The sequence below is a fragment of the Stegostoma tigrinum genome, chromosome 37 (genome assembly GCF_030684315.1).
Source record: "Stegostoma tigrinum isolate sSteTig4 chromosome 37, sSteTig4.hap1, whole genome shotgun sequence".
NCBI classification, from domain to species: Eukaryota; Metazoa; Chordata; class Chondrichthyes; order Orectolobiformes; family Stegostomatidae; genus Stegostoma; species Stegostoma tigrinum.
Window position 1 is genome coordinate 5,529,221 of NC_081390.1, and position 24,583 is coordinate 5,553,803.

Consider the following 24,583-nt stretch of genomic DNA (forward strand, 5'->3'; position numbering starts at 1 on the left):
CTGTGTTGCAATATTGTGCGACCTTGAGCCCCACTCTCCCACTCTCCCACCCTCCCACTCTCCCACCCTCCCCACCTTTGTGGATAAATAACAGGCAGTCTGCGGGGAACTTGCCTACCTCCAGTTTATACCCAATTGTCCTGTTAATTTCATTCAATCATCTATCATTTAAGACAATGATTTTTTCCTCTTCCTCTATCATTTTCTTCCATCCCACAGAATACATGTTTCTATCTAATCAAACTTCAATCATCTGGTTCAATTGTAGGGAGCAGACAAATGAATCGTCAAATGCTGGAGCAAATCAGGACTGTTATCTGATGAAATATTCATGTATTTATCAACAATTAGGTTCCTGTTTTTCAGGAACCTTTTATACACTTATTTTAAGCTGTTACATCTTTCTTCTGTGATTGTTTACTTGAGCCTCACTTACAGATGTTTTTAGCAATAATTCTGGTTTCACTGCTGCCTGTCTCTTTACCAATTCTTCCTCACTTTAGTAGCTTCATGGAGGACAGGTTCGACACTACTGAGACCAGGTAATGCGTGCACCTTCTCTCTATCTCTATTTCTCTCTTTCACTGCCTCTATTTCCGTCTTTGTCTATGTATGTGCTTCTGCACGTGTGCTGCCGTCTCCATCTTTCTTCCAATCTATGTGTGTTTGTCTTTCTCTCTCTCTCTCTCTACTCACTGCTTCATTTCAGACTGGTCTCTTTAATAATTTAAGCTGAACTGTATTCATGCTTTTGGTCACTGAGGCAAAAACGCACAATAATGAGTGAAAGTTTTTTTACACTGTTGATTTGAAAAACAGAATCTGATTTGCATGTTACAATGTACTCATTCTGCTGTAAAGTAGATTTTGATGTTTTGTGGAAAGAGGGGGAGTGCAGTTCTCTCAGCTGCTCCTAAAGACATACATAGATTCGTTGTTGTTGTTCAGTCTTGTGATACATCACAGAAGTGGGTTTAATGAAAACATGAAGCTATACAGTGCAGAGATAATGGGAACTGCAGACGCTGGAGATTCCAAGATAATAAAATGTGAGGCTGGATGAACACAGCAGGCCAAGCAGCATCTCAGGAGCACAAAAGCTGACGTTTCGGGCCTAGACCCTTCATCAGAGAGGGGGATGGGGAGAGGGTTCTGGAATAAATAGGGAGAGAGGGGAAGGCGGACCGAAGATGGAGAGAAAAGAAGGTAGGTGGAGAGGAGAGTATAGGTGGGGAGGTAGGGAGGGGATAGGTCAGTCCAGGGAAGACGGACAGGTCAAGGAGGCGGGATGAGGTTAGTAGGTAGGAAATGGAGGTGCGGCTTGAGGTGGGAGGAAGGGATGGGTGAGAGGAAGAACAGGTTAGGGAGGCAGAGACAGGTTGGACTGGTTTTGGGATGCAGTGGGTGGGGGGGAAGAGCTGGGCTGGTTGTGTGGTGCAGTGGGGGGAGGGGATGAACTGGGCTGGTTTAGGGATACAGTAGGGGAAGGGGAGATTTTGAAACTGGCGAAGTCCACATTGATACCATATGGCTGCAGGGTTCCCAGGCGGAATATGAGTTGCTGTTCCTGCAACCTTCGGGTGGCATCATTGTGGCAGTGCAGGAGGCCCATGATGGACATGTCATCAAGAGAATGGGAGGGGGAGTGGAAATGGTTTGCGACTGGGAGGTGCAGTTGTTTGTTGCGAACTGAGCGGAGGTGTTCTGCAAAGCGGTCCCCAAGCCTCCGCTTGGTTTCCCCAATGTAGAGAAAGCCGCACCGGGTACAGTGGATGCAGTATACCACATTGGCAGATGTGCAGGTGAACCTCTGCTTAATGTGGAATGTCATCTTGGGGCCTGGGATGGGGGTGAGGGAGGAGGTGTGGGGACAGGTGTAGCATTTCCTGCGGTTGCAGGGGAAGGTGCCGGGTGTGGTGGGGTTGGAGGGCAGTGTGGAGTGAACAAGGGAGTCACGGAGAGAGTGGTCTCTCCGGAAAGCAGACAGGGGTGGGGATGGAAAAATGTCTTGGGTGGTGGGGTCGGATTGTAAATGGCGGAAGTGTCGGAGGATAATGCGTTGTATCCGGAGGTTGGTAGGGTGGTGTGTGAGAACAAGGGGGATCCTCTTGGGGCGGTTGTGGCGGGGGCGGGGTGTGAGGGATGTGTCGCGGGAAATGCGGGAGACGCGGTCAAGGGCGTTCTCAATCACCGTGGGGGGGAAGTTGCGGTCCTTAAAGAACTTGGACATCTGGGATGTGCGGGAGTGGAATGTCTTATCGTGGGAGCAGATGCGGCGGAGGCGGAGGAATTGGGAATAGGGGATGGAATTTTTGCAGGAGGGTGGGTGGGAGGAGGTGTATTCTAGGTAGCTGTGGGAGTCGGTGGGCTTGAAATGGACATCAGTTACAAGCTGGTTGCCTGAGATGGAGACTGAGAGGTCCAGGAAGGTGAGGGATGTGCTGGAGATGGCCCAGGTGAACTGAAGGTTGGGGTGGAAGGTGTTGGTGAAGTGGATGAACTGTTCGAGCTCCTCTGGGGAGCAAGAGGCGGCGCCGATACAGTCATCAATGTACCGGAGGAAGAGGTGGGGTTTGGGGCCTGTGTAGGTGCGGAAGATGGACTGTTCCACGTAACCTACAAAGAGGCAGGCATAGCTGGGGCCCATGCGGGTGCCCATGGCCACCCCCTTAGTCTGTAGGAAGTGGGAGGAGTCAAAAGAGAAGTTGTTGAGTGTGAGGACGAGTTCCGCTAGGCGGATGAGAGTGTCGGTGGAGGGGGCCTGGTCGGGCCTGCGGGACAGGAAGAAGCGGAGGGCCTTGAGGCCATCTCCATGCGGAATGCAGGTGTACAGGGACTGGACGTCCATGGTGAATATGAGGTGTTGGGGGCCAGGGAATTGGAAGTCCTGGAGGAGGTGGAGGGCGTGGGTGGTGTCACGGACATAGGTGGGGAGTTCCTGGACCAAAGGGGAGAAAATGGAGTCCAGATGGGTGGAGATGAGTTCGGTGGGGCAGGAGCAGGCTGAGACGATGGGTCGACCAGGGCAGGCAGGTTTGTGGATTTTGGGAAGGAGATAGAAACGGGCCGTGCGGGGTTGGGGAACAATGAGGTTGGAGGCTGTGGGTGGGAGGTCCCCTGAGGTGATGAGGTCATGAATGGTGTTGGAGATGATGGTTGGGTGCTCGGGTGTGGGGTCATGATCGAGGAGGCGGTAGGAGGTGGTGTCGGAGAGTTGGCGTCTGGCCTCGGCGATGTAGAGGTCAGTACGCCATACTACCACTGCGCCACCCTTGTCCACTCTCTCCGTGACTCCCTTGTTCGCTCCACACTGCCCTCCAACCCCACCACACCCGGCACCTTCCCCTGCAACCGCAGGAAATGCTACACTTGTCCCCACACCTCCTCCCTCACCCCCATCCCAGGCCCCAAGATGACATTCCACATTAAGCAGAGGTTCACCTGCACATCTGCCAATGTGGTATACTGCATCCACTGTACCCGGTGCGGCTTTCTCTACATTGGGGAAACCAAGCGGAGGCTTGGGGACCGCTTTGCAGAACACCTCCGCTCAGTTCGCAAGAAACAACTGCACCTCCCAGTCGCAAACCATTTCCACTCCCCCTCCCATTCTCTTGATGACATGTCCATCATAGGCCTCCTGCACTGCCACAATGATGCCACCCGAAGGTTGCAGGAACAGCAACTCATATTCCGCCTGGGAACCCTGCAGCCATATGGTATCAATGTGGACTTCACCAGTTTCAAAATCTCCCCTTCCCCTACTGCATCCCTAAACCAGCCCAGTTCATCCCCTCCCCCCACTGCACCACACAACCAGCCCAGCTCTTCCCCCCCACCCACTGCATCCCAAAACCAGTCCAACCTGTCTCTGCCTCCCTAACCGGTTCTTCCTCTCACCCATCCCTTCCTCCCACCCCAAGCCGCACCCCCAGCTACCTACTAACCTCATCCCACCTCCTTGACCTGTCCGTCTTCCCTGGACTGACCTATCCCCTCCCTACCTCCCCACCTACACCCTCTCCACCTATCTTCTTTACTCTCCATCTTCGGTCCGCCTCCCCCTCTCTCCCTATTTATTCCAGTTCCCTCCCCCCATCCCCCTCTCTGATGAAGGGTCTAGGCCCGAAACGTCAGCTTTTGTGCTCCTGAGATGCTGCTTGGCCTGCTGTGTTCATCCAGCCTCACATTTTATTAGCTATACAGTGCATGCAGTTTCTTTGTTTGACCAAAGAGGGCACTACATCAAGCTCCATATGGTTTTCAGCTACATGTACACATTACACTACTTTGTTAAATCAAGATTTTTAGCCTTGAGATAAATTCGTCATAATTAGATCTTGTTTCTGTGAAGAAAGGTTTTGATTTACTTGTTCTTTGGATGTGAACATTGCTGGTAAGGTACATTGTGATGTTACTGATTTCCTTTCCTAGCATCGTTGTGCTTTCTGATATGCCCAAATTGTGAACCAGAGTGATGAAAGGTGTTTAATATACATTATTATCATATTTTTGAATTTGGATATTTAATTTAAAATAGAGTCAGATAAAATTTGGTGAGTTCTGTGAAGTTTTTTATTCTAACAGGTTAGAAAGTAATTTGGACAGTGACTTAAGTGCATCAGTTTCAAAAAGCCACATGACTGCAGTAAAATGCCTGGTAGACCCTTAGGTATTGTTAGATAAGAAGTTAATACTGTTGTGAGTACAACAAGCAGAATAAGCACATTAGTGCAATGAATTTAGACCTGACTTCAGAAATAAAGGTTCAAAGCTTTTATTCAGAAGAATTCAGAGTTTAGTTCAGAAAGTAAAATAGTTTCTCCTAGCAAAAGATCCAAGTATTTTCCAGTTCAGTTCAAAGAACCAGGCACTTCACAAGAAGTTGTTTCTAGTCTGAGATAACAAGGTGTGGAGCTGGATGAACACAGCAGGCCAAGCAGCATCAGAGGAGCAGGAAAGCTGACGTTTCAGGTCTAGACACTTCTTCAGAAATACGTTCCTAGTCTGTGAAGCATCTAAGCTGGGAGGGTTTGCATTGAAATCTTCCAGTTGTGAGAAGTGATAAAGTTGAGTCAATCAGAATTTTGAAATATTCATGTCAGCAAAGGAATCACAAACTGACTTTATGGTAAACAAACATGTTGACAGTGTCAGTTAAGGATTCAAAAAGCTGAGAAAGGAATGATATTTCTCTGGGATTACATCGCTTTAACAGTGTTGAGAAATGGATTGAAGCTTTGTTTTAACGTTTGTGTTAGGACCTTTCTAACAATCGTGAAGCTTTGTTGTTTGTTTTTTTCTTTTATGTGAAACCTTGTATTCAGTTGTTAACATCTGCAGCCTCATGTGGATATTTTATGAAGAATGCCATGTTAATCAATCTCAAAAATTAAATTTATGATCTGTCGAACCAGGTTTCATTCTGGGATCTGAACTGTCCAGTATTACAATGAGCTCTGATCATAATACCAGTAATGTCTCAGGTCTTCACTAACCAGTTCTTGAGATGTGTTTAACACAACCTCACTGTCTCCCCATAATTTCTTTTCCTTCTAAAGGAAGGTGACCTGCCATTGCTGACCACCTCCTAACTGCACTGGAGCTGGGATGATGAACTGTGCTGATGAATTACCTATAAAACAATAGCATGATAAATAACAAATATGGCTCTAAAAGGTGAAGTTCAGAACATAAACCTGTTAGACTTTGAGGAAGTTGAAGACAAAGGAATTTTCTCCAGTGGGGGAAGATTTCTCTGTGCTTAACAATGTGTGGCAATGTGTAAACTAGTTCTTCATAAAGGTACTTGATCTCACTGTACGTTGGAAAATTTTCTATTATTTGAGCTTTCAGAAGGTTTCAATGAAGTTCCAAATTAAACTCTCCTAAATCAGCAGAATGTCATGGGAATATTGGTAAAGTGCAGGAACTGAGTAATAAAATGGTTAAGTATAGGAAATAAGACTGGATACAAAATGAGAACATCTGCTCCTTGGATGCTGTCTGACCAGCTGTGCTTTTCCAGCTCCATATTTATTGACTCCAGCTTCCAGTGTCTGCAGTCCTTACTGTCAACAAGTGGGTACAAAATGACATTGAATATGTTTTATCCAAAATAATATCTCTGTTGAAACACTGGGCAAAGGAAATAGATGGAAATGTACCAAGTAATCAAAGTTAATCAAGGCTAGTGAGCCATTGCTTTGTTAGATTATAAGATTGTTGAGTTGAGTCCTTGATGTTTTGAGGTTAATATTCTGGGGCACAATAATAACTGTGGGGCATCAATCTAAGCAGGAAAATTCAGTGGGCAGACCTCACTTGGAGGTCAGTTGTCACAGCCTGGGATTCATAAATTTAAAGGAGAGAGTGCAGCAAATGGCAGTATGATTTATTTTAATCTTCCAGAACTTATATGAGCAAAAGACCAAAATAATCTTAAACTTTAGAGATGGTTGAGATGGAGAATCTTATTAATATTCATAAAATATTCAATAATTCCAACAAAATGTGATTAGAAATCCGAACTAATGAAAGAAGTGATAATCTAGTGATAAATACCTGGAATAATCTGCCAATTTCAGGTACTTTCAAATGTCATTGATGCTAAATTGAGAGAATGTATACTAAAAGGGAAGATTTCAGGGTAATGATCTTTTGCCAGCTTTGACCTTTAAGTTTTTCTATTTTGGTTCTTTCTAATTCCTTGGATCGTAATTCAAGATTATCAAAGGGTGCTGTGCTAAATGCAACTGATTGACATGGCTTCATGTGGTTTACGTTGTGCCATTGTATATGTTGGATGGGCCATTGCAAGAGATTGAATGCTACTATTTTTGATAATGTGGGTCAGATTACCTTCACCACACAATGTGATGAGTGCTACCGTACGCTTCCTGTGTCGTTTTTCTCATGCTCCATAGAATGCAATATGTATGATGAATCTGAGAAGTAATGTGCATTTAATAGGCTAAAGCTACTAGTGCAAGGGACGAAAAACCCATCAGATGGTAGACACAGGGCATGCATTGTATTCTGTCAATTATTTATTCTTGCTAATGGTGCAATATCCACTGCCAAAGCAATGATTCAGTTGGTCTTACTTGGAAATGTTACCAGTCATTTGATCTACCCAATGGATTTTGAACCACAAGTAAACTCCAAAACATTTTCCTGTGTTACCCATTCTCAAACATTGAAGCCTGAGCGAATTGTTGGATAGCCTTCAGTACCTGGAATCGGCACTCTCGAATTAATTAGTAAGAATATGATAGAGATGCTGGAAGTGAATTTCAACTGCTGTGCAGTTTAGTAGATTTCTTGGCTAGGGTAAAGTGGGTACAGTTTTATCGACTGCAAACAGGACAAATGATGGATATTCTTGGTCACTTTTGTGATCTCTTCCTGTTCCACGCCCTTGACTATTCTATTCTAAGACAATCTATATCTTTTGATTTCTTTGCACTTGTTATAGCAAGAATAATGCCATAAATCTGGTGCTTGAGTTTGACGTTCGCTGGTAAATGTATATTTTCAACTTGCTGCCTTAATTAGATCGGATTTTACAGATTTTCTGCCTATTATAGAAACTGCCGATATTTATTTCCATTTCCAAGTTGAAAATGCACATCATTGAATTTATGTTGAATTGAAGAACTGCCATATAAATTGGGTTTGTGTTTGAGAGAGGAAATGAAGAATTCCTTTAAGTAAATGAAATCCTGGCCAATTACATGTACTTTAGCATCAACCCAAAGTTATGCCCATTTCATTCTATTGAAATTTCTGTTTAAGTAGTGTGCTGGGATTCAAGACCAAAATTCCATGAAAAGCAGCAATTAGTTTCAATCTGGATAAATAAGTGTGATAAAAGAATATCATTCAAGTTAATAGACTGCAATGCCAGGTAACTGGTGGGATAATTTGTCCACAATTATAATGTAATCCTGTCCCTACATGGTGAACCTGTAGTGGTTAGGAGAAGTAAACATTGGTGATTTTTATTCCTGCCAGTATCAGAGGCAAGGGTCCGAGCAGAGTGAAATTTACTCAAAAAAAACTCATCATCTCTCGAACTGTGTTTAAGCAGTAGTGTGTAAAAATGTTCAGTTTTTTTTATTAGTTCAAGCCAGTGCAAGTATTTTAGTAATGATGTAGAGGTTTAGCTGCAGCTTTATCTGCATAAAATTCATTCTTTTGCCAGTAGCCTTCATCCATCAGATCCTGTACCATTTTTCCCTGGATAACTGGAGATCTCTCTAGAATTTTTTTTTGCCAAATAAATCATGGTCCTTACTAAATCTAACATTGCTGGCCCAGTTCTTGTCCTAGAGTATTGAACCCATTATCACTCTTTAGAAATGGAGCTATCTTCCCAGGCTGACTATAGGATAGCTAATTGAATTAGGATATTTAAATAAATATAGAGCCAGATGGAACTTGGTGAGTTTTATGAAGGTTTTTAATTTGAACAGGTTAGAAAATAATTTGGACAGTGACATAAGTACAACCAAGCGTCTGGCAGACCCTTGTATTAATAGAGAAGATGTTAATGCTGTTGTGATTATGACAGGCAGAATAAGCACATTAATGTAATAACTTTAGATTTTGCTCCAGAACAGAAGGTTCAAAGCTTTTATTCAGAAGGATCTAGAGTTCAGTTCAGAAATAGAATAGTTTCTCCTAGCAAGTGATCTAAGTACTTCCCAGTTCAGTTCAAGGAACCAGGCGCTTCAACAGAAATTGCTTCTAGCCTGTGAAGCTTCCAAGCTAGGAGAGTTTGCATAGAAGTCTTCAAGTTGTGAGAACTGATAAATTTTAGTCCATCAAAAGTTTGAAATGTTCATGTCTGAAACACATAAGGGAATTAAAAATTGTCTTTGCCGTAAAGAAACTCATTGACAGTGTTGGTTAAGTAAGGATTCAAAAAGATAAGACAAGAGTGATATTTCTCTGGGATTACATCTCCTTAATAGATAGGGTCAAAGCCTTGTTTTGATGTTTGTTTTGAGATCTTTCTAACGGTCATATGAAAGGTTGTTTCTTTCTTTTGTGTGAAAACCTATATTCAGTTGTTAAAATCTGCAACCTCATGAGAATATATTTTACTGACTAAATTCCATGTTAATTGAGCTCAAAAATTAAATCACCTGTCAATCTAGGGTGCATTCAGCTGGCATCAGAATGCCAGTAATGTCTGTTATAAATTATAAATCGCATCCAATCCAATGTTCCTACTAGAGAATGAGTAAGTGACTGAACTGATAGTGAGGGAACGCTTTGGGTCTAGTGATCATAATTATATTAATTTTGAAACAGTTTTAGGAAAAGATAAGCCTTCTATAAAAGTTAAAGTTTTTAATTAGAGTACGGCAAATTTTAACGATATGAGACAGGGACTTTCAAAAGCTGTTTGGAGTAGACTGTTTGCAGGTAATGCAAATTCTGATAAGTAGGATGCTTTCAAAAGAATGATAACAAGAATTCAGAGTCATTATGTTCCTGTTAGTGTAAAAGGTAAGGCTGGTAGGATTAGAGAAAATGGCTGAATAAAGGCATTAGGTTCTACTCAAGAATAAAAAAAGAATCATACATTGGATTTGGACAACTGGATTCAAATGAATCTCTTGAATAATATAAAGAGTGTAGGAGCATTCTTAAAAGGCAGATCAGGAAGGCAAAGATGAGATATGAGATAGACTTGGCATATAAAGTTAAGAATAATCCAAAGAGAGTCTACAAGTACATAAAGAGCAAGAGATCAACTGAATAGTATAGGACCCCCTAAAGATCAAAAAGGTCATCTTTGTGTTGAACCTCAGGAGATGGGTGAGATAATAAATTAATACTTTGTGTCAGTTGAGAAAGAAATGGAAGCAGGAGAACTCGGAGAAATAAATATTGATATATTAAAAACAGTTTACATTACAGAAGAGTAAGGTCTTAGAAAATTTAACAGTGAATAAATCTCTAGGACCTGATCTAGTGTATTCCAGGACTTTGTAGGAAGTTAGGGAGGAAGTTGTGGGGCCCCTTGCAGAAATACTTGCATCATCTATAACTACAGGTGAGGTGCTGGATGACTGGAGAGTGGCTAATGTTGTGCCTTTGTTTAATAAGAGATATAAGGAGAATCCTGGGAACTATAGACCTGTGAGTCTGACTCTTGTGGTGTATAAGCCGGTGGGAGGTGTTTCTGAAAGACATGCATTTGGAGAGGCATAGAATGATCACGATAGTCAACATGGTTTTTAGTGAGGGAAATCATATCTCACAAACTTGATTGAGTTTTTAGAAGAGGTAACCAAGAAGATTGACAAGGACAGAGTGATAGATGTCATTTACTTGGACTTTAGTAAAGCCTTTGACAAGGTTCTGCATGGTAGACTAATTAGGAAAGTTAGATTACGCTGTGATTCAGGGTGAGGTTGCAAATTGGATACAAAATTGGCTTAATGGCAGAAGACAGTTGTGGTGGACAGTTGATTTTCAGACTAGCGGCCTGTCATCAGCAGTGTTCTGCAGGGATCAGTGCTGGGTCTACTTCTGTTTATCATTTATAGATATGATTTTAGTCAAGAATATAGAAGGCATGGCTAATAAGTTTGTGGATGACACCAAAATCATTGGTATCGTGGATAGTGAAGAAGGTTATTTAAGATTACAAAGTGATCTTGATCAATTGCGTCAATTGGCTGAGGAGTGGCAGATGGAATTTAATTTGGATAAATGCAAGGTATTGCATTTTGGAAACAAAAAAGGACAGGAAATTAGAAGTAAAGCCTTGGGTGGTGTTTTAGAGCAGAGAGACCTAGGAGTTCAGGCACATTATTCCTTGATGTTTCTGTCACATATAGATAGGGTGGCTAAGAAGACATTTAGCATGCTTGCCTTCATTGTTCAGACCTTTGAGTATATGAGTTCAGATGTCATCTTGAGATTGTACAGGATGTTGGTGAGGCCTCTTCTGGAGTAGTGTCCAGTTTTGGTCACCCAAATACAGGGTGGATATTATTAAGCTAAAGAGGGCTCAGAAGAGATTTACAGGATGTTACCCAGACTGGAGGGCTTGAGTTATAAGGACAGGCTGGATAGGCTAGGATTATTTTCACTGGAGCGAAGGAGGTTTAGGACTGACCTTAAGGAGGTTTATAATGTCACAAGAGATATAGATAAGGTGACTGGCAGGTGTTTTTTTCCCTACGATGGGGGATTTCACGGCTATAGGTATATTTTTAAGGTGAGAGGAGAAAGATTTAAAAAAGATATGAGTGTGGAATGAACTTCCAGAGTGAGTGGTGGAAATGGGTATTGTCACAACATTTAAAAGCCATTTGGATAAGGACATGAATATGAAAAGTTTGGAGGTCAAGCACAGGCAGGTGGGACTAGTTCAGGTTGGGCTCATGTTCAGCATGGACTAGTTGGTGCAAAGGCTCTGTTTCCATGCTGTATGAATGGGATTGGCTTTTTTCTGTGTTGGTTTGATGAAATGAAACTATCTTCAGAAAAACTGAAACTGGCCATGGCTTATCATTTTGTGGGAGACAGAATATCCATTTTTATAGCCATGTTGTTACCCATCTCCAAAGTAACATCCTATGTTAGCAACTATTTAGTTTTAATTCTACTTGCAAAAATGGCTCTCTCACAGGCCCAGGACCAGCTGGTTGTTTGATGTTGCTGTAATTTCCAAGATATTGGTGGTTCAGAATTCAACAAACAGTAATTCCATTGTTGGTTTGACCTCAAAACCTGTTCTACACTGAGGCTTGTTTTTAATGATATGTTTTCCCTTCTGTAATCTGGATTAGCACACCTATTGAGCACGCTCAGCCAGCTTCGTCAGCATCCAGCCCTGCCTGTGCTGCTATGCCTGTTGCTTCAGCCAATCCGCCTGCTGTCGCTAACTTGATGGCATCGCCGATCTCACCACCTGCTGCTGCCGGTCAAGATCGTACTGCTGTGCCGACCTCTCCTGCTCTGCAAAGGTATTGATTTTCTGCAAGAAAGATTGTTGCTGTATCCATTTAGTAATGACTGGATTCCACAGGACCTACTTTGCCCCTTTGAGGGAAGACTCACTTGCTACTGCATCATTGCCCAGTTTATGTGCAGTTATAACTGTGTCCTTAGCAGACATTCTCCATCTAAATTATTTGTGGGAAATATACAGTTGTAGACACCAGGTAGCATTGAGTCTCTCAGTACTAGGTGTCCTGCCAGTGGGCAGGAATCTGGCATGATCCTGAGAAAACCCTAATGACCCTGTTTATGAGCAATAAAACTCCCACTACATCATGGAAGAGGTGGGGTCATTTCAAAGGGTAGAAGACCCACAATGGGTGGAGAGGAAAGTGCAGCCTTTATACCTTTCAGTAGATCCAGATCCATAGATAAAGGAATGTTCTCTGAAGAGAAGGTGCTATGTCTACTCTTCCTCCACAGATGCACTGGGGGGTTGAGGGAGTTGGCATAGATTGTAAATTGTTACTCCAGCGATTATTCATCATTTCCTGATCTCCGGGCTGACAGAAATTAGGTGACTGTCCTACATAATCTTATTTACATGTAATGTGCCAGATTGGAGTAACCAACTACTATCCCTGTGAGGTACAGGGAAGAAAAATGCAGAACAAATGCAGAGATGATGTTAGACATCACCACCTCCCTTAGCAACAGATTTTTGTGTTTTTAATTTTTTTAAAAAGAATTTAACTGTAACTATCATACTGAAACAGATTAGGAATCCATTGTGTTCATGCTACCCTGACTATGACTTTCTATACTGTTGCCCTGATTTCAGCAATAATCTAAAACCTTGAATTATCTGGTTTTTGGAGTTATACATCACAAAAGGCTCTGCATTCAACACACAGACATAGCTGCCTCAGCAGTCAGATTTCAGGAGGCCCATTGATGAGCTTTTTCAATATCTAACTTTAACTTATTACCCAAAAAACAGTTAATATTGAAATCCTGCCTCAAAATTGTTTAGACCAGCATTTGACGGAGATATTAGGGTAAAAGAATGTCAGTAATCATTCACAAATGATTGCACTGGACAGTGCTACGAAGATATTAGGCAGCCATTGCAGTACTGTGGATTAAAGGATAGTCATTATAAACTGAACAGAATGAGTTATGTTGCAACCTATGCCAAATGTAGGGATTTTAAGGAAGCACTGTCAATCTAATAGACACAGACACAACATAGGCAAACACATACAGATAGACAAACACGCATAAACATGCACGAACATTTGCGAGTTTTTTAAATGACTGATGGACTTCCAGCTTGGGAAAACAAATTTGAGATTTAGTTAACCTGTCAATGATATTATAATTGACTCTTTGGGATTGACCCCTAACCCTAACATAACCTTACGGTACAGAGGTTGCTGATTGATGAAAAGTACAATTATCACAGGACTCTGAGATGCTTACACACACTATCAGTACAAGCAAATAGCCCAACAGATGGATGGGGCCATTGGAACGGCCGTTCTGAATAGGGGTCACTGGACCCGAAACATTAACTCTGATTTCTGTCCACAGATGCTGCCAAACCTGCTGAGCTTTTCCAGCAATTTCTATTTTTGTTTTAGATGGATAGAGCTACTGGAGCTGATAAGCAGTGGGAAGTACATCCATGGTCTATGCTGATAAGGTGCCATTTTCCAGGCAATGCTCATACAAGTGTCTCTTGGTCTTGGCTGTTGTTGCCCTGTGTCCAAACTCCCCGTGAATGTGATGTGCACCACAGTTGGGAAGAGTGGGCGCTCTGAGGTAAAGAATGAAGACTCCCAAGGATTTTTCAAATGGCTATATCTCTATTTTAAACCGAGGATATCCGCAGTTGTGGAACTTAACCCTGCTAACGAAAAGCTGCTGCATTTGTCACTGAGAAGTTCAACCACCTATTTATTTTTATTTATTCACTAATAACACACTGTTGCATTCCATCATGGAACTATAGGAGTTTACAGTTATAGCTGCTCAGGCCTGGATTAGATTTTGCTAAAATAGTCCAAAACTTGTCTCCTGCTTTGCTCTCAGAGATAATGGGAACTGCAGCTGCTGGAGAATCCGAGATAACAAGGTGTGAAGCTGGATGAACACAGCTGGCCCAGCAGCATCTCAGGAGTTGTCTGTCTTCAATGACTGCCTTCCCCCTGTGCAAGGTGTATTTCAACTGCTGCTTTTCTCATGAAGGGTCTAGGCCCGAAACGTCAGCTTTTGTGCTCCTAAGATGCTGCTTAGCCTGCTGTGTCCATCCAGCTCCACACTTTGTTATCTCCTGCTTTGCTCTGTTTCCTTTTTCTGTATCTGTTTTGTATGTTTAACTGTTCATTCCTTCACTTCTTCAACTATTCCGAATGACAAAGCATTCTACACTCTTATAACTTGCTTTAAGTTTCTCTTAATCTTCTCACTCTTTTAGTAACTCTTTCAAATTGATGACTGACTCCTAACAACAAAGGAAATAATTTTTCATCATTCATTCAGTAAAACTCTTCATAAATTTAAATGGTCTATTAAATCTCGTTAGGCTTCTAAACTCCCGTGGAAGAGTAGCTCTGCCTTATAATTTTAGATTTTATCCTAGAACCATTTTGTTTAATCTGTACAAGTGAACTTCGGTTTTAATGTTCAGTTTATAATGGGTATCCTTTCATCTCAGTACTGCAATGGTTGCCTAATAACCTTGATTGCTCTGTCTAGTGTAAATTTTGAATTATCTCCTCACACTTTCTTTATCGAAACAAACACAGATAATGTTGGAGAAACTCAGGAGGTCTAGCAGTATCTGTGGAAAGAGAAACAGAGTGAACATTTCAAGACTGTATGACTCCTCAGACTTTCTTTAGATACCCAATGTGCTATTTGGCAATTTTTTTAGCTTTATCATCCATACGCTTTCATTTGCAACCAGAGATTTCCTATGTGCCACACCCTACAACAACATGCAATGTTCCTACTTGTTATGAATTTTGCTCTGCTATGGTTATCCACTCAGGTTCACTTTGGGTCCTGCTTTTGTTTTTTGCCAAACCTGATTCCTTACATATACCAGCATAGTAGCAGCACTGAAACTCCCTTGTGATATCCATATCATGTGTATCTCTTTAATTATCCCAAGGATGATCCAGGTTATCATCAAGCAAGCATTATATAGTTTGGTTCATAAACTACTTTATCCAAACCATCATAAAAAGAATCGTAAGTGGACCATGATAAAAATTGCTTCATGCAATCAGTTCAACTTGAACACTAGTCCATTTAAGTGAATTCTTACTTAACAAAGAGAAATCCATTTAATTCAGTCTGTCTTCCCCCTGTGCAAGGTGTATTTCAACTGTTGCTTTTCTACCCTGTAGTTGAGTGATAACAGAAACAGATCCTTCAGTCTGATCTATGGTGGTATTTATACCTCATACCAACTCTAGAGAGCACTGTTGGAACACAGTGTTATCCATTATAGTCTAAGACTTTTAAGACTATGTAACTTTTCCTCCTGATTACATTCAAACAAAATGTTTGTTAAATTCCTCTGTGATTAATTAACTAGTATGTCCCTACCTTGATTGTAGATATTTTCTAATCAACCTGTTCAGTTGGTACAAAAGTAGCTGGGACTTGAATCTGAGACTTCTGGCCTGGAGGTAGGGAAACTGTAACTGCACCAAAGGGCCCCTTGCCCTGTTTGTACTGTTAGGTTGAAAAAGCAAAACATTGGAGGCACAACATAGTTATAGATCCTATGGCCCAATCAGTTCATATCACTGTCTACCTTCACATGAGAAAACAAGTCTAATCATGTTTACCTGAATTGTTTCCCCAACCTTTTTATCACACCTTAATTAATTCATCGAGCTAATCCAGTCTTGAATGCTGACAGTTTCCACTTCAACCAATGACCCTGGAATTGAATTCCACAACCTCAAAACTCTGTGTGAAAATGTTTCTGCTGCCTTCTGTTTAAAATCTGTTTTGTTTATTGCTTAACAACAGCACATTGTTTTGAGAACCCTCAACTGTTGAAAAATATTACTCCTATTTGTCCGTTTAGTCCTTTCAGAATCTTAATCAAATTAATTGTATTCTGTAAAGTGCATTTTCCTTACTTAAAAAAAGTTTTATTTATTCCATATGATTTATTCATATTTGATCTTTCTTAAACCCAGAGGCATCTTATTGAATCTCATTGTATTAACACCGAAGCCTTGCACTGACTGGGGTTCATTAAGATTTTACATCCCAGCTTGTATATTCTATCCCTTATGATAAAGCTAGAATTTCATTTGCTTTTTGAAGACCTGTCAACCGTTGTGAACCTGTAATTCCAAATCCCCTGCTTTTCTTCAACATCAAACCTACTTCCACTCAGATTAAAATTACTGCTTTTTAAAAATTGATATATATCACTACCCATACGTGTTTTCCTTATACTGCTTTTAAAAGTGTATTTGGATTATGCTGAGTCAGATTTGTGTTTTCACAAGTTTGCCAAGTTATTTGAGCACAGAGGATTTCTGTAAGTGCTGTCAAGGTTCTGCCAAGTTGGGGAAAATTCATGTCCAATATGGTGCTCAGCTGACAGACTTCACTGGATCTGTGATAATTTCTAAATATTTATGATCTTTGTCGCTATGGTGTTGTGACTGACACAGATAAAGGGAGAAAAGTTACCATTACTCATACAGGTTAATATGACCATTTTTGCACCAGCCAGAGGACAAGAAGCAGACGTCAGTATGTAACTGGAGCTCTGCCTACAGGATTGGTGGAACTTTGTCATTTTCACACGGGTAAGATTAGCCATTTCAGTGGATTAGTGGGTTGCACTGAACTTTACAGACCATAAGATCCCAGCTTTGCCTCCTCATTTGTCAGCTGATCTCAACAGGGAGAACTGCTGGGATGTTGAGGCATGTGGCAACACTGCAGGACTGGAGGATACATTCTTGCTGCTGGTTGCCATTCACTGTACCCTATTATAAGTGTTTGGATGTGACATTGTCCAGCTTTACCATTTTGATTAATGCGTGGAAGAATCTCACTTGGATCAAATATTGGAAGGTCTATGGAATGAAATTGCTCAGTTAGTGCCTTTGTGACAGGGGAGGGAAGATTAGAAAATGCAAAAACAATGCAGTAGAAGATGCTTTAGGCATGGTTTGGCTGTTATTTGAAAGTGTATTGCTGTGAGCCAACACTGCACTACAGGAGACTGAGTAACTGTGAGAGTTCATTGTTGGTAAATTATTCAACAGAACTTTTCGGTGTTTGTGTAAATCCTCAATTTATTACCAGTAATCATTTTATCATTTAATCATTTTACAATCTGCATCGTATCTCCTCTACTAGATTACCCTGTGAAACTCTTACGGGGATGAGTGATATCCTCTATTGTTTTCCTGTATTGCTGAGGCAAGAATGAATAAAAACATGAGCATTAATTATTGATTTTGGCATACAAACAGGCCTATAGTTCTGGCATATACTGTTGTGCTAAAATCCAGAGAAGGCATGTCTTTTGACTTATTGCTATTAGATTATGGATGCACAGAACCTGACCTTTAGAATATTCCTCCTCCATGAGGTGGCGATGTCATAAATTATTTTTAACTTATGTGCTTCTTAATTTAGTATAGCTATTGTTTGTTAAAAAGTATTAAGTACTGGTAAATATGATAAAACTGCCTGTGGAGGAGGCAGTAGCCTTGAAAGAGTGCATTTCACGAAACGTTGTACACTTGCAGTATCTGTAAGCTTCATCTGACTGACTTTGATATGAATTTTGTAAGGTGTTTCAGCTGATTTGCCCACCCCAGGTCCTGCCCATAATCTAATGCTGTTTTAGAGTATTGCTGTAGCTTAATTGGTGTCTGCTGTTCATGCAAGCTGTTGTGTTGAGCAATGTGCATCTTTGTAGTGTTGATGCCTTTTCTCTGCTCTGTATTCTCTTCAGAATGGCTGCACCTTCCATTGCTTCACCAGCAATGCTTGCTGGGTCCAGGACTACATCCCTGGCTGCTGCCACTGTAACTGCTGCTATCTCTGCGCAGACTAGGTATATCCATCTCCCTTCATCTACTTTCCATCTCTCTCTATTGACTAATGAAAGCAATAGTCTAGAAAAGATGTCACAAACAATAAACACTAGAAGTCCAGAATATACTAGGCAGTAAATGATTTCAACACACTGTGGGCCTTACTAATTAATCTTCCCAAGCCTTCCCCATTTCCTTTGAGTTGAAGCAAGTTTCTGTTCCTTGGTTATTGCAAAACATGGAAAAATCCCAACTGGCAACCGTCAATCTAAATCTACAAGATTTCAGATAAAGATGGAATGTGAAGAAAATCATCCAAATGAGTTCTGTTGCAGTTGCCTATAGAAAATGTATTCTAAAAGGTGAGCTCTAAACCATGGGGGAACAGCTTGCTTGCAGTTACTGTTAGCTTTTGTCAAGTTCTTATTGATGCTCCTTTTTTTTGCTATGTGGAAATGTATCAAATATTAACTGTACTTTAGCCTTCTTTTCAAAAGTAAATCAATACACTGGAGAAGAGGAAGGTGGAAAGTGACTTGGGACAGGCAGTGATGTCTCGAGCAGGCAGAAGTAAATTAGGGTAGGCAGGATTCTGTTAGTTCAGTGCTTCAGTTGGCTAACATGCTGACCTGGGTTGATGTGGGCATCCATGGTTTTAATGGTGAGGGTTGCTTGTACAGTTGATGGGTAGTTGGTTCACTGGGGGTGGATGTGTTGTCTGGTGGTATGAATTTCAATGTGAATATTTTTATGATACCATAACTTCATGTGAAGCGTCTGAATGGAACTGAGCTCAATGGTGCAATAAAATTGATCATTGCAAACACAGTGGAACTTGCCTGATTGCTGAAACACCCCAGACTATAGGCTGGATATGACCATTTCCAATTTTAGAAAATATTTGACACATTGTACGTATAGGTGTTAATTATTAAACATGAGAAAAAAAAATCTTGGGAAGTGGAATAATTCAAATTAGGCAGTTATAATGCCATTGACTATCAAGAGAAGATAGTAAAGTCAATACTTTTCTCTTTATCAACCTGAATCTAAATGTTATCCAAATCATGATGTATGCAGTGACAGACATTTTAATCATCTGAAAAATCATGAGCACTGTATGCAAACATTAGTACCAGCTCAACTTCTAACCTTATGTGAGGGAAGATTACTGGTGAAGCAACTGATGAAGCAGTCTGAATAACTTTAGCAGTGATGTCTTGGGGCTGATTTAATTTTCACCATTAAACACTTCTGAGACAACCAGAATAGAACACAATGCATCGAATAGTAGCCATGCATGCAATTAACCTCTGTGGTCTTGTGGTCCACATGGACTGCTAAGTCTCACAGAGAAAAGATGAATGATAGATAAATATAATCCTGTATATACACAAGGGCTGCTTTTTGTCCGACTAATTGGATAATTGTTGAGGGTAGTATGCTTCAGCCTGTCTTTTGTTTTATTTTCATTCATTCAGGGATTGTGGGCTTGGCTGGCCCAGCTTTTGTTACCCATCCTTAGAGATAATGGGAACTGCAGATGCTGGAGAATCCAAGATAACAAAGTGTGGGGCTGGATGAACACAGCAGGCCAAGCAGCATCTTAGGAGCACAAAAGCCCATCCTTAATTGCCTTTCAGAAGGTGATGTTGAGCTGCCTTCTTGAACCATTGCAGTGTAAGTACACCTACAATGGTGTTAGAAAGGACATTCCAGGATTTTGATCTAGTGACACTGAAGGAATGACATATATGTTTCCAATTCAGGATCGTGAGTAGCTTGGAGGGAAACTTGCAGGTAATGGTGTTCCTGTTTATCTGCTGCCCTTGTCCTTCTAGATAGTAGTGGGTTTACAATGTGCTGTCTAGGGTGACTTGGTGAATTTCTGTAGTGCATTTTGTAAATAATGTGCACTGTTGCAACTGTGTGTCAGTGGTGGAGGAAGTGTATGTGTCTGTGGTTCCACTCAAACAGGCTGCTTTGGCCTGGATGGTGTCAAATTTCTTGAGTGTTGTTGGATCTGCACTCATCCAGGCAAATGGGGAGCATTCTGTTACTCCCTTGATTTATATCTTGTAGATGGTTGATAGGCTTTGAGGATTCAAAAGGCAAGTGCTCACAGCCGGATTCCGACAGTCCGATCTGTTCCTGTGGCCACAATATTTATAAGGCTAGATAATAAAATGTGAGGCTGGATGAACACAGCAGGCTCAGCAGCATCTCAGGAGCACAAAAGCTGACGTTTCGGGCCGAGACCCTTCATCAGAGAGGGGGATGGGGTGAGGGTTCGGGAATAAATAGGAAGAGAGGGGCAGGCGGACCAAAGATGGAGAGAAAAGAAGATAGGTGGGGAGGTAGGGAGGGGATAGGTCAATCCAGGGAAGACGGACAGGTCAAGGAGGTGGGATGAGGTTAGTAGGTAGGAGATGGAGGTGCAGCTTGGGGTGGGAGGAAGGGATGGGTGAGAGGAAGAACAGGTTAGGGAGGCAGAGACAGGTTGGACTGGTTTTGGGATGCAGTGGGTGGAGGGGAAGAGCTGGGCTGGTTGTGTGGTGCAGTGGGGGAGGGGACGAACTGGGCTGGTTTTGGGATGCGGTGGGGGAAGGGGAGATTTTGAAGCTGGTGAAGTCCACATTGATACCATTGGGCTGCAGGGTTCCCAAGCAGAATATGAGTTGCTGTTCCTGCAACCTTCGGGTGGCACTGCAGGAGGCCCATGATGGACATGTCATCTAAAGAATGGGAGTGGGAGTTGAAATGGTTTGCGACTGGGAGGTACAGTTGTTTATTGCGAACTGAGTGGAGGTGTTCTGCAAAGTGGTTCCCAAGCCTCCGCTTGGTTTCCCCAATGTAGAGGAAGCCACACTGGGTACAGTGGATGCAGTATACCACATTGGCAGATGTGCAGGTGAACCTCTGCTTAATATGGAAAGTCAACTTGGGGCCTGGGATAGGGGTGTGGGGGCAAGTGTAGCATTTCCTGCGGTTGCAGGGAAGGTGCCGGGTGTGGTGGGGTTGGAGGGCAGTGTGGAGCGAACAATGGAGTCACGGAGAGTGGTCTCTCCGGAAAGCAGACAAGGGTGGGGATAGAAAAATGTCTTGGGTGGTGGGGTCGGATTGTAGACGGCGGAAGTGTCGGAGGATGATGCGTTGTATCCGGAGGTTGGTGGGGTGGTGTGTGAGAACGAGGGGGATCCTCTTTGGGTGGTTGTGGCAGGGGCGGGGTGTGAGGGATGTGTTGCGGGAAATGCAGGAGACACGGTCAAGGGCGTTCTCAACCACTGTGGGGGGAAAGTTGCGGTCCTTGAAGAACTTGGACATCTGGGATGTGCGGGAGTGGAATGCCTTATCGTGGGAGCAGATGCGGCGGAGGCGGAGGAATTGGGAATAGGGGATGGAATTTTTGCAGGAGGGTGGGTGGGAGGAGGTGTATTCTAGATAGCTGTGGGAGTCGGTGGGCTTGAAATGGACATCAGTTACAAGCTGGTTGCCTGAGATGGAGACTGAGAGGTCCAGGAAGGTGAGGGATGTGCTGGAGATGGCCCAGGTGAACTGAAGGTTGGGGTGGAAGGTGTTGATGAAGTGGATGAACTGTTCGAGCTCCTCTGGGGAGCAAGAGGTGGCAACCAGCTTGTAACTGATGTCCATTTCAAGCCCACCGACTCCCACAGCTACCTAGAATACACCTCCTCCCACCCACCCTCCTGCAAAAATTCTATCCCCTATTCCCAATTCCTCCGCCTCCGCCGCATCTGCTCCCACGATGAAGCATTCCACTCCCGCACATCCCAGATGTCCAAGTTCTTCAAGGACCGCAACTATCCCCCCACAGTGGTCGAGAACGCCCTTGACCGCGTCTCCCGCATTTCCCGCAACGCATCTGTCACACCCCGCCCCCGCCACAACCGCCCTAAGAGGATCCCCCTCGTTCTCACACACTACCCCACGAACCTCCGGATACAACGCATCATCCTCCGACACTTCCGCCATCTACAATCCAACCCCACCACCCAAGACATTTTTCCATCTCCACACTTGTCTGCTTTCCAGAGAGACCACTCTCTCCGTGACTCCCTTGTTCGCTCCACACTGCCCTCCAACCCCACCACACCGGCACCTTCCCCTGCAACCGCAGGAAATGCGACACTTGCCCCACACCTCCTCCCACACCCCAAGATGACTTTCCATATTAAGCAGAGGTTCACCTGCACATCTGCCAATGTGGTATACTGTATCCATTGTACCCGGTGTGACTTCCTCTACATTGGGGAAACCAAGCGGAGTCTTGGGAACCGCTTTGCAGAACACCTCCGCTCAGTTCGCAACAAACAACTGCACCTCCCATTCGCAAACCATTTCGACTCCCCCTCCCATTCTTTAGATGACATGTCCATCATGGGCCTCCTGCAGTGCCACAATGCTGCCACCCGAAGGTTGCAGGAACAGCAACTCATATTCCGCTTGGGAACCCTGCAGCCCAATGGTATCAATGTGGACTTCACCAGCTTCAAAATCTCTCCTTCCCCCAGTGCATCCCAAAACCAGCCCAGTTCGTCCCCTCCCCCCACTGCACCACACAACCAGCCCAGCTCTTCCCCTCCACCCACTGCATCCCAAAACCTGTCCAACCTGTCTCTGCCTCCCTAACCTGTTCTTCCTCTCAACCATCCCTTCCTCCCACCCCAAGCCGCACCTCCATCTCCTACCTACTAACCTCATCCCACCTCCTTGACCTGTCCGTCTTTCCTGGACTGACCTATCCCCTCCCTACCTCCCCACCTATACTCTCCTCTCCACCTATCTTCTTTTCTCTCCATCTTCGGTCCGCCTCTCCCTCTCTCCCTATTTATTCCAGAACCCTCACTCTATCCCCCTCTCTGATGAAGGGTCTAGGCCCGAAACGTCAGCTTTTGTGCTCCTGAGATGCTGCTGGACCTGCTGTGTTCATCCAGCCTCACATTTTATTATCTTGGATTCTCCAGCATCTGCAGTTCGCATTATCACATATTTATAAGGCTAGTCTGGTTCAGTTTCTGGTCAACGGTAAACCCTAAGTTGTTGATAATGGCGATTCAATGAAGGTAAAGGCATTGAATGTCAAGAGGCTACAGTTAGATGTCCTGTTGTTGGAAATTGTCATTGCCTGTTACTTATTAGTCCAAGCCTGGAATATGGCCAGGTCTTGCTGCATTTTGCCAAGGTCTGCTTCAGTATCTGGGGAACCACGGATGATGCTGAACATTGTGAATCATCAGTGAGCATTTCCACTTTTGATTTTATTATGGAGGAAACAGTCATTGAAGTCGTTGTTGAAGATAATGGACTGAGGACACCACCCTGAGGGTTCTGCAGAGACCACCTGGAACTGAGATGATTACAACCACAATCATTTGCCTTTGTACCAGCTATAACTAACTAGTAGTCAGTTTTTTCCCCCTTGATTCCAGCTTTGCTAGAGTTCCCAGAATTATCTGATCTGAGCATGTCTGAGTGTTCTTCTTCAAGGATTAAAAGGCTATAGCAATCGCAAAAAAAAATGTAAAAGTAACCTGAACAAAAGTGACTTCCCAAGTCTAAGTGAATTTGTGTTTTCTGGATCTAGTTAAACTGACTAAGAAGTTCAGTTTGCTTTGGATTCAGAAGCTGAATTATGATTTTTTTCATAGTTTTTGTGATTTTGAAGTTTGAAAAAAAAATCAGAACATATCTTGGGTCAGCGCATAGAAGGCGGCATGGAAAATCCCAGGATGGGAAGTCAATGTGACACAACACTTGGAGGTATTGTGTGATCAAAATCAGAAATTAATTTTCTGAATAAGCTCTTATAACTTCAAATCTAAACCATTTATTGTGAATTTTTAACATTAGTTTTAGAGGAAGAGAAACCTGCATTCATTTAATTCCAAATCCCTGGATCAAATATTTTTGAAAATTGAAGGCATGTCAAAATATTTAAATTGTAGAACTTTTGATGAAGAATTAAATCCTATAGTAAAAGACACCACTAGAACTGAAGACAGGATACATGGAACAAGTAACATAAATTAAGAAATGAAAACAGAAAATTCTGGAAATATTCTGCAGGTCTGACACCATCCAAGAGGTAAACAGAGTGAACATGTGGAATGAAGCACTTGCTCAGACCTGCTGACTATTTCAAGCATTGTGTGTTTTATATTTCAGATTCAGAACTGAAAATTGAGGAAGGTTAGACAGTTCCAAGGTTGATGTTTGACGAAATTAAGCATTAGAGACTAGAGTATATAATGTACCTGTCTTGGGCTAGATAGATTGTTGCCAGCTTTGATTTCACAATTCTTCATTTTATTCAGTGAGGAAACATGCATTTGTATGCATGTTTATTCTGACATTAGGTTATCATTCTCAGCTGTGCCTTACTAGAGAAAGGTTCCAACCTGAAGCTGAGGCTCAAGAAAGAGAAAGCCTCCAATTTCCAAGCATGACATTTCTCATGTATCAAGCATAAATGCCCTGGACTGTTGGAGGATCAATAATTTCCT

At 42.6% G+C, this 24,583-nt stretch overlaps 1 protein-coding gene across 8 annotated transcripts in view; it reads left to right on the forward strand.

Moving 5' to 3' along the window:
* The window catches only part of LOC125467438 (PDZ and LIM domain protein 7), a 207,567-nt gene that overhangs the window by 133,192 nt on the left and 49,792 nt on the right, over nt 1-24,583 (forward strand). For 5 of the 8 annotated variants that reach the window (XM_059640251.1, XM_059640250.1, XM_059640253.1 and 2 more), the window contains 3 exons: nt 504-542; nt 11,817-11,993; nt 17,978-18,079. In XM_059640251.1, coding sequence (XP_059496234.1) covers nt 504-542; nt 11,817-11,993; nt 17,978-18,079 — 318 coding nt within the window. The remainder of the gene's footprint in view (nt 1-503; nt 543-11,816; nt 11,994-17,977; nt 18,080-24,583) is intronic. The other 3 variants (XM_059640252.1, XM_059640256.1, XM_059640257.1) reach the window with 1 other exon arrangement.